Raw genomic sequence first — 11,151 nt, forward strand, 5'->3', positions numbered from 1 at the left:
GAGACCTATACAAGGTTTTGTAACAGATCACTCACTGGTACACACTTCACGTAGATCAGTGTCTTTAACTGAGACCTATACAAGGTTTTGTAACAGATCACTCACTGGTACACACTTCACGTAGATCAGTGTCTTTAACTGAGACCTATACAAGGTTTTGTAACAGGTCACTCACTAGTACACACTTCACGTAGATCAGTATCTTTAACTGAGACCTATACAAGGTTTTGTAACAGATCACTCACTGGTACACACTTCACGTAGATCAGTATCTTTAACTGAGACCTATACAAGGTTTTGTAACAGATCACTCACTGGTACGTAGATCAGTGTCTTTAACTGAGACCTATACAAGGTTTTCAGGTCACTAGTACACACTTCACGTAGATCAGAATCTCTATTTAACTGAGACCTATACAAGGTTTTGTAACAGATCACTCACTGGTACACACTTCACGTAGATCAGAATCTCTATTTAACTGAGACCTATACAAGGTTTTGTAACAGGTCACTTACTAGTACACACTTTACGTGAATCAGTATCTTCATTTAACTGAAACCTATACAAGGTTTTGTGACAGGTCACTCACTAGTACACACTTCACGTGGATCAGTATATTTATTTAACTGAGACCTATACAAGGTTTTGTAGCAGATCACTTACTAGTACACACTTCACGTAGATCAGTATCCCTATTTAACTGAGACCTATACAAGGTTTTGTAACAGGTCACTTACTAGTACACACTTCACGTGGATCAGTATCTTTATTTAACTAAGACCTATACAAGGTTTTGTAACAGGTCACTCACTAGTACACACTTTACGTGGATCAATACCTTTATTTAACTGAGGCCTATATAAGGTTTTGTGATAGTTTTCACTCCACTATTGCATCAGTTCTAAGCCTAATAGTGTTTATTTCTTGTGTATTCTTCACGCACTCAGTAAACAATCGGGTGTTTAAATTCTCTATATTGCATTGGATCAATTAGCTAATCTGAACTTTCCTACTAATATTTCATGTTAGCCCTGATGAGGGTTTTGACCTTATCCTAAATGGGCCCTAGTATTGTGCACTTCCTACAGAGCGAGAAGAGAAATTTCCTATCTGTAAAGCTATCAGTACTAAACGCCCATTAATCGTGTAATTACAGTTAGTTTAAATACCCCACTTTCAAACATTTTCCACGCTTTTAACTACTAGGCTGTGACTATTTGAAAACTTCCTTTCACTGCCACAATGTACAATGAGTTCAACAAACTTGGAAATGTAGGTTACTAGACGCTAAAGTTTGTTTACCCATAATGCTTCACTTCATTAATTCTCGTTTGCTACTAACTAAACAAAAGAGCTTTGAATTATCAAACTGTTACAGACAGATAGGCTTAGCTAATAAGTCTCGTATTATTCTAATCAGCGATACAACCAGAAAGGCCTGAAGCCTGCTTACAAAACTATATATAAAGAAGGAAAGCGTTACCTGCACACAACTACACTGCTGGGAAGATTAACTTAGGTAATAATCCATTTTACTGAAACTGCAGTAGTTTAGAACGATGGCCTTTTTAATATGGAAGTTAGCTTTTAAAGTAATCCTTACTAATACTGTTAACACTTCCTCATTTTACTAATTTATGTTGTGAGCATGCGCATTTCATAGGCTTAGCTCTAACTCGGCCTAGCTAATTTCATTTACCGTAGTTAAGAATTTCATGTTTTTTAAACCTTTTCTTATATTTTACTTTTTTTACATAATATAGAAAATTATGCCTTGCTTTTCTTTGATGAAATAATTTACTTTTTTGGTGGTAGTGGGGAGCGATTTTAGGTCTTTTAAATGTGTTTTTGATTTAATATTGACTGAGCTGTTTCTTTTTATTCTAACTTAAAACATTTTTTATTTGTAAAAGCGTTTGAAACTCAGTAATAATAACGTATTGTAAATAAGGTTTAATGCCTTAACGTTTAATGTTTTAACTGCAAAAGGGAGTTTTTGTTTCCATCTTTAGCGAAAATTTCTCAAAAATGAAGGTTTCTGCAAACGTTTTAGTTGGTGTTGGACTTCTTGGATTGGCTTTTGGAACTCAGGTGGTAGGTTTGTTCTGATTTTGTTCCAATTCCTCTGAAGTTAAATTTCCAGTGTTTGCTTTTCCTTACCAGCTTTTAATTGTTTTCCTTTATACTTGTAAACGTTGTTGTCCTTAACCTATTTGTCAACGATAACAATTTATGTCCAATGCATACAATATATATATAGGACGTTTCAACGTTTCGCTCTTATGTTATATTTAGTTGATGTACTGACGCCCATTTTTAAAAATACTGTTTTAAAATACTTTTTAATGAGTTTCTTGTAATTGTTTTTATGTCACCAACTTTATTTCTCTCTAATCTCATATGTAGAAATTGCTGATGTTACTTAACCAGATATTAGTAGATAAAGCTTACATTCGTGTACAAACACAAAATTATTAAATAACTTTTCACACGGTTTCTCAGGCGAAGGTTGACGCTCTGTAAAGATGTTTCATAACACATTTATTTTTGATAACAGCTGACTAGATTCTGTTATACCTCAACGAACGCACAAGTACGGGTGAGTGGAACTTTTTTTATTGTCTTTGTTTTAAAGGAATTAAAATATGTTACCGAGATAGCTGATTGTAAGACCGAAATTTTTAAAAAGTCTGAGAAATAAAAGATAAAGTACAGTGAAATCTGAACTGAAACAGAAAAACTATATTTATAAGAGATAATTAATAAGATAAATAAATAAAATCAGAAGGAAGGACTGAGTTAGAAACAGAAAATCCAAACTTCTGACTAATTATATTAGTTTGTTATAACCTAAAAATAAGCTGAAACAAAAAAAATAAAAAAAAAACGCTGCACTAATTGAAAAGATCCCAGGGTACAAGCTATAAAGTGGGATGTAAAATGAACCCTAGGTTTTAGAGATTACTTTAAAGGTAGGACCCTGGTGGGGATACACAGTCTATCAGTCTTAACCTCCCTAAGTCAGTCTCACATAAAGAAATGAAATACAGGAGTAGCAATAAATATAGAAATTAGTGGAGCGAGACGTGGGTGCTGAAACCCACAATGTCCTCCCACATCTATATCACCCTTCACTGCCTGTAGACAGTTGTAGGAAGGTGACTGTTCTTCAAAGTAAAGAAGAAATACTGGGGGGTAAGTAAGTTAAACACTTACCTCTTGAAGTTAGCATTCCAGCCCCTATTATGGTAGAAAGGCACCAATCGGTAGTCCAGTAAACTAATTACACTTGTATGAAGAGTCCCATCCATTTATTTAAATAAACTAGTATAACACTCAACCACCACTTGGTAATGAAAATTTTTATTTTTATTTTTAAACCACTTTGTAAGATTTCGAATTATTTTAATTTCATCATCATTGTGTGATAGTGCTGATTAAAATATCGCCTATTTACAATTAATGTATTTAATAGCAATAGAAATGTTTATTTATGTATGCATAATTATTAAAAGGAGTCATTCGGTTCTCTTAACACTCACTAGATGGCTCTCTTACCGTAATGTAATCACCATATATGAATAGGTAAATATTACGTTCTTAATAATAATAATCTTTGTTTAATGACCTCTGTTCTTGAGGTCAAATGAACGCGAGTGATAAATCGATTTGTTTAATTAGTGACACGTGTTTATTTAAATTCTACAATAGAGTCAATGCGTGTATTGCAGAGCGCTGACCTACCCGTTAACGGTAAGTACTTTTTATCAAGTTTAATCTAAAGCGATCAAAAGTAAATTAAATATGTGCAAAGATATCGAATTCATGGGACATGCGTATAAGTATCAAGGTAAACTTCTTTAAAATATAGTGTAGTACAAACAGACGTACAACTTATTTTACAGATATCTTGATATCAAGGTAAAACGCAAACTACACAGTGTCACATTTGTCGAATCGTATCACCTTCTTATTTCCTGTTCATTACACTATTTCAAAATAAATATTACACCCAAAATGGAAACAGTCATAAAATATTCACTTATTTGCACATTAGTCAAATTAGTAGAACAAAAAATACGACAGTATTCAGTACGGGAAATTATATTAACCATAATGTTTAGTCAAATCTCATGCAATTCTGTTAAAATATAAAACCCTTTATCATGTTGGACATTGAAGAACTGATGCGGTGAAGTTGTATTTTTGGTATAATGTTTAAGATATAGAATCATTTTGTTTTAGTTATTGGAAGAATAGGATAGAGGCGTATATAAAAGTTATACCTCTTATGAAGGATCAGACACTTTGATTATAATTTATATTTTATGATAACGGGACGATATTGTATATTGTAAACAGTAAGTATTGTAACAGTGTCGTATCAAGTACATTACGTAACATTTATCTTTTATAATACAGAAATATATTGTGTAATATAAATTGGAAATATTGTAGCAATGTAACAACAGGTATTGTATAATAACAGATTTATACTGTGTAATACAAACGGAAAATATTTACAAGACAGGAATAGATACTGTACGTAACATTCATTTGTTTTTGTAATAACGGTTCGGTATTATGTAGTGTAAACAGAAACACTGTAGTAATGTAACAATATGTAATCTACATACCACTTATCTTTTATAATACGGACCTATATTGTGTAAATTAAACATGAAACATTGTAACAACGTAGCAAGAGCCACTTTACCTACCATTTATCTTTTATAACAACGAACCTGTACTGTATTAAGAAGAAATATTGTAACAATGAACGATAGGTGCTTCAAATACCACTTATATTTTATAATAACGGACCTATGTTGTGTAGCGTAAATATGAAATGTTGTAACAATGTAACAACAGGCACCACATGTACGATTTACCTTTTATGATAACGAACAGATATTGTAGTGCAAGTCTTTATGTTAATGTAATACAATTCTGATGTAGTCAATAGCTATGCCTAATCATGTATCTCTCTTTATATCTCTTTCAGTCGGCTTCGTGTGTTGGTGCGCCTTTGGTGAGTATTGATAGATAACAGACGAATAGACAATTAGGTTTTTTTAACTTTATCGTAAAACATCAACACTGTATTTCTGTCATAACAAAATATATGATAACTTAGAAAATAAAAATATTACATATATATTACAATATAGCAATATTGTATACAAATAACTTACAAAATAACTATTATATATGCACAACTTATAAAATAACAATGTTATACACACATAACCTGCATGAAACCAAACGTGTAGGTTAACTTGTAACTTACTTAACTTTAATGTGCTTAGTAGTTAACGAAACTAACGGGTACATTTACCATTCCATATATGTTTTAATTTTTTATAACACGTGTTGTGACGTGGGACACTAATTTCGCGAAGTTCGTTTTTTTCCTAACTTGTACCCACAAAGTCTGATTACGCAGGCCCTGCATCTCTTGAGAACACCGTTTCTGTTTTCTGTAAAAGGTCAATATGATTTTACAAGCGAGGAGTACAAATATTTCACTCCTTATCATCATTACTAGTACTTTTTATTACTTTATGATTCGTCACTGTCAGAGAAACACAGGGCGATATGACGTAGAAAATGATATGAGAAGGTATCTGTTAGGCCTAAGCATGGCCAGGTGTGTTAAGGCGTTTGACTCGTAATCCGAGGGTCACGGGTTCGCATTCCCGTCGCGCCAAACATGATTGCCCTTTCAGCCGTGGGGGCGTTATAATTTGACGGTCAATCTATTCTATTACCCACTATTCGTTGGTAAAAGAGTAGCCCAAGAGTTGGCGGTGGGTGGTGATGACTAGCTGCCTTCCTTCTAGTCTTACACTGTTAAATTAGGAACGGCTAGCGCAGGTAGCTCTCGTGTAGCTTTGCGCGAAATTCAAAACAAACAAACAGACAGATAGTGTAGTTACGCGCAACAAACGATTGTCACTGGTGGTGTCACGTGGATGTGACACACAGAGAGAAGTTCTGTACGTAAATAAAAGTTGAGTAAGACCCTAAAGAGTCACTGTTCTGTCACTACAGTGACTCGAAACCTTTCTGTTGATATATATATATATATATTATTAATTTCTTATCTTATAGGCGTAATAAAATAAAATCGAGTTTATCCACTTCCAGGAAGGATTTGTTTCTCTGCTTTTATTCTGCCCCCTAGTGACACAACGGAATGTCTGCGGACTCACGCCACTAGAAACTGAGTTCCGATTCTCGTGGGGAAGCAAAGCACATCTAGCCCACTGTGTAACTTTGTGTTTAATTCCAAACAAAGACACATTGTGAGGTTTTAGGTGCTTCAAACGTAGCTCATTGCACGTGACTACAGAGTGTCCAAGAATTTAGAGGTAAAAGACTTAAGTTGTTGTTGTTTCCTAGTGAACAGCTAAACGATGGACCAGATGTACTTTGTCCTCCACAAGGAATCGAGTCCCGGGTTTGTGAGTTTTACGTCGGTAAATTTACCACCGATCCATCGAGAAACAAAGTACTATTGGCCAAAACGACACAAAGAACGAAACTTACACTTGACCTTTCATTAATTTAATTAATTTATTCTTTTACAGCCTTCAACAACGACAACAACTGTCAATATTACCGCATCTCAGGCTGTGTGCATTATATCCCAGTGTCTTCAGGTAAGCAGCCCAAACGAGCTGTTTTTGCATATAAATTTCTCAACAAGTGGGTTTCTCGACATCACAGCAGTTATTTATAACATGTATTCTTAATACGTCTGTTAGTGATTTCAAAAGGGTAAAAATGGAGCTTTAAGGGCTTCTAAAGTGGCCTTTCAATCAATACCAAAACTCTTACCTAGAAGATCCAAGGTCATTTTTAACGTTACGGTTTTAATTGTGTTTATTTTCTCCATTTTGTTTGAGGCCGAGTGTGGTCCAGTTGTTAGTGTTTCGAACTATGGAACTGTAAGTCCAATGTTCGGGCGACGTTAGTGTTAAAATCAAACAAATTATCGCTTTCCGCAATTTGGGACCGTAGGTGTTATAAGTGTAACGGTCAATTTCCGTTATTCGGTCAGACGGTAGTGGCACTAAAACGGTGGCGTTGGGCGCTGTTGACTTGTTGCCTTCTTTTTAATCTTTTACTTGAAAATTTGCGGAAGATCCGGCACGGCCAGGTAGTTAGTGCGCTGTACTCGTAATGTTGGAGTCGAGGGTTCGAATCCCCGTCACACTAAATATGCTCGGCTAACGCAAATAACTCTCGTGTACTCTTGCGTGAAATTCAGCCAACAGCAACAATCCGAAAACAAATCAACTAATTTTTTTTATTGTAAGTAAAGCGATTGATAGCTATTAACATTTGTTGTACCTTGAGTTATATTTGTTGTGCAGTATTATCAATGTTACCTGACGGCAGAAAGCCATTTCCATGGAAGTATTTTCCCGATAAACGTAACGTTGCAGGTGCTACAAACTTTAAGGTGAAAAATATTTACTGCATTATATTTCCGAATTGTGTTAGAAATATTATTATGGGTGTTTTATCACAAAGCTATGCAGTGGGCTACCCGTGCATTTTTTTTCCGCTACTGGGGATCGATTGGTTTGGTTTGTTTTGAATTTCGCGCAAAGCTACGCGAGGGTTATCTCCGTTAGCCGTCCCTAATTTAGTAGTGTAAGACAGGAGGGAAGGCAGCTAGTCATCACCATCCACTGCCAACTCTTGGACTACTCTTTTACTAACGAATAGTCGAATTGACCGTCATATTATAACCCTCCCACGGCTGAAAGGGCGAGTATATTTGGTGTGACGGGGATTCGAACCTTCGACTCTCACATTACGAGTAGTACAGCGCACTAACTACCAGGCCGTGCCGGGTCCGGGTAATCCAACATGTTATAATCATATGTCTGTAAACTTCCGCTGATCCACGGGGGACTTTTTTATGGGGTGGAGGAAACCTTGGAAATAAGTATTTTAAAATTAAGTATCACTACATCCATTTGGCGACTTTATAATTTCATTACATTTTACGATGTTCCTGTTGTTTCAACCAGTCATATTGTGTCAGTACGTTTCTTTATTACTTTGTAGTCATCCAGTAACTCAGCGACAAGTCTGAAGGCTTATAACACGGTGAGCTCTTTATGTCGACTTGTCCTTAATAACTAACAAACTTACGTTATAGTTTCTTCAGATTTTTTTTCGTTCGGTTCAACGTACAGTAACTGTAATGAAATAATATTTATTACACCATGTCACAAAGTTTTTACTTTTTCTTGTTCCTGGACAGAAAGTGTTGTTTCCCAATTGCTTATGCCTAAAATAAATGGAAAAGACATATTTTCTCTCCAAACTTTCCTTTAGTGACCTGGGAGCGTTTAACGAAAACATGATGGGAGACTATATTTGTGGACTGATACGTGAAAGTGATTTACATTACAGTCGCAAATCTCGAAAAACGTCTAAACATTTTTGTATAACTTTAGTATAAACACATGTAAATCTTGATTCATATGTTGTTTTATTCAGATCTTATGTAAATGAAAATGTGCAAATTTGTCCGTTTTTACATAGAAAATAGATTAATTTCTAAATTTCATTATCCAGGCCACAAAAGCAAAGTTTGAAGGTAATAATGGCCATTTTCTGTACTTTTACAACATAAGCAATTAAGAAATAACACATACTGTCCAGGAACAAAATTTATGTTACAAATTGTAATTATAATAAACACTAGAGATCCCTTCTTGAAACAGAAGTTTTTAAAGGTGCAATAACTTTGTTATTCTATAAATATAAACCTTAATCATCTGAAAACTCTGGTGAGTTAAACGGTTTTTTTTTTTTTGTAGCCGCATCGGAAGTGCGTAATTTGAAGATAACTTATTTTTCCCAGTTCACATTTTTTAGATATCTAGTTATGAAGCAAACAGATCATGTCAGCATTGTAGTTATTTCTTCCAGGCGTTCGTGGTTTAGTGGTTAACGTACAGAACCACGAATCCGAGGGTCCATGGTTTGCATTCCGTTAATATAAAGTCTTACTCTGCACTTTGGAACCACAAAACTATAAAAGTAGTCCCATAGTTGGCGGGCGGTGCGTCTGGCTGTTGTTTTTTTATTGTTTCTAAATATAGTTATGATTCGTCTACTAAAAGTAAAGGTATATTGTTCACCTTCCAAATATTTTTACTTTATTTTGCCAGCATGGCGAGGTGGGTTAGGGCGTTCGACTAGTAACCTGAAGGTCACGGGCTCGAATCCCCGTCACACCAAACATGCTCGCCCTTTCAGCCGTAATGGCGTTATAATGTGACGGTCGATCCCACTATTCGTTGGTAAAAGAGTAGCCCAAGAGTTGGCGGTGGGTGGTGATGACTAGCTGCCTTTCCTCTAGTCTTACACTGCTAAATTAAGGACGGCTAGCGCAGATAGCCCTTGTGTAGCTTTGCGCGAAATTCAAAACAGACAACACTTTATTTTTATGTAAGAAACATCTTCATATACCTTTAGTGATCAATTGAAACAAGAGGGTCTTTGCATTTTAAATTGCCTTTCCTCAATATTTCAGCAAGTTCCACAGTTCCGCCTGTTTTTCAAGAAAAAACGTGATATTGAAGGTCTTTCGAAAGAAACACTTGTGGACGAAGACGTGTTAAAACAGCCCCTTCCAGTTTCTGACGGTAATTACGAAGTGGGACCTCAGATTGAGCACGTGACCAGGCACGAGGAAATTGCGAGAGGCGAAAATTCAGAAAATGTTGTTGTTCTAGAAGAAGTAAACGTTTTCGTCAACTCTGATGACGATTTATTGTAGAAAACATGATGATTACTGAAGAGAATAATGCATCTTTTTGGTTCTGCTTGATCTAGAGAAACTTCGTTTTTTTAGGGGTTTTTTTCAGAGTTTTTGCAACTTTATGGAATTGAGAATTCTGTGAAAAACTCGTGTTGGAGAGAAAGGCAATAAAACGAAGTTTGATAAATATTAAAAATAGAGAAATATTTTTTCTGCATAAATAATAATTTTCATAGAATATTTCGTTTTATTTAAAAGTATTTTGTTTTTTATCGACGCCGTGCACCAAATTGTCTCTCGGTCTTTCGGGCCTGGCATGGCCTAGCGCGTTAAGGCGTGCGCTTCGTAATCTGAGGGTCGCGGGTTCGCGCCCGAGTCGCGCCAAACATGCTCGCCCTCCCAGTCGTGGGAGCGTTATAATGTGACGGTCAATCCAACTATTCGTTGGTAAAAGAGTAGCCCAAGAGTTGGCGGTGATGACTAGTTGCCTTCCCTCTAGTCTTACACTGCTAAATTACGGATCGGCTAGCACAGATAGCCCTCGAGTAGCTTTGTGCAAAATTCCAAAAAAACAAACAAACTCTCGGTCTTTCTCCCACATAAATACGCATTACCTTCCTATTTAACACTATCAATTTTTCATTAAGTTGCTCGAATTATTATATCAATTAATCTTAAATATGCTAGATTTATTTGTAATAAAATAAGGTGGGCATGTGCCCTTTACATTTAGGTTTAACTTCCAAACTAACATCTCGAACACTGCAAAGAAAAATATATCAGTATTTCTACAAACTGTTTGTCTTATGTTTTGTAAACGATCCTTGATAAAGTTTACGAATTGAAAGGTTTATTTGTCATATCTTTCACGAAGCATTGTTACTTTATGATGGATGTTGTTACATGGTTGTTAAATCATTGTTACTTTGGAAGAAATGTCGTTATGTGACTGTTGAATCATTGCTACTTTGGAAGAAGTGTTGTTACGTAGTTGTTAGAGCATTGTTACTGTATAATAGATATTGTTACGTGGTTGTTAGAGCATTGTTACTTTAGAAGAAATGTTGTTACGTGATTGTTAAATCATTGTTACTTTGGAAGAAGTGTTGTTACGTGGTTCTTAGAGCATTGTTACTTTATAATAGATGTTACGTGATTGTTAAATCATGGTTACTTTGGAAGAAGTGTTGTTATGTGGTTGTTAGAGCATTGTTACTGTATAATAAATGTTGTTACGTGCTTGTTAGAGCATTGTTACTTTGTAAAAGGTGTTTTTACGTGAATTTTAAAGCACTGTTACTTCGTAATAGGTGTTGTTACGCAGCTGTTAGAAAATCGTTACTTTGTAAAAGATGTT

The 11,151-nt window shown here is 35.3% G+C and overlaps 1 protein-coding gene across 1 annotated transcript; it reads left to right on the forward strand.

The window, feature by feature from the left end:
* Window positions 1-1,417: 1,417 nt before the first annotated feature.
* LOC143248238 (uncharacterized) lies at window positions 1,418-9,971 on the forward strand. Its single transcript, XM_076496659.1, has 7 exons — window positions 1,418-1,520; window positions 2,014-2,095; window positions 2,559-2,600; window positions 3,713-3,754; window positions 5,007-5,033; window positions 6,595-6,666; window positions 9,567-9,971. Exons 2-7 carry the CDS (start codon window positions 2,030-2,032, stop codon window positions 9,810-9,812), a joined length of 495 nt encoding a protein of 164 aa, XP_076352774.1. The 5' UTR covers window positions 1,418-1,520; window positions 2,014-2,029; the 3' UTR covers window positions 9,813-9,971.
* Window positions 9,972-11,151: the final 1,180 nt, after the last annotated feature.

The sequence above is a fragment of the Tachypleus tridentatus genome, chromosome 4 (genome assembly GCF_004210375.1).
Source record: "Tachypleus tridentatus isolate NWPU-2018 chromosome 4, ASM421037v1, whole genome shotgun sequence".
In the NCBI taxonomy this organism is placed as follows: domain Eukaryota; kingdom Metazoa; phylum Arthropoda; class Merostomata; order Xiphosura; family Limulidae; genus Tachypleus; species Tachypleus tridentatus.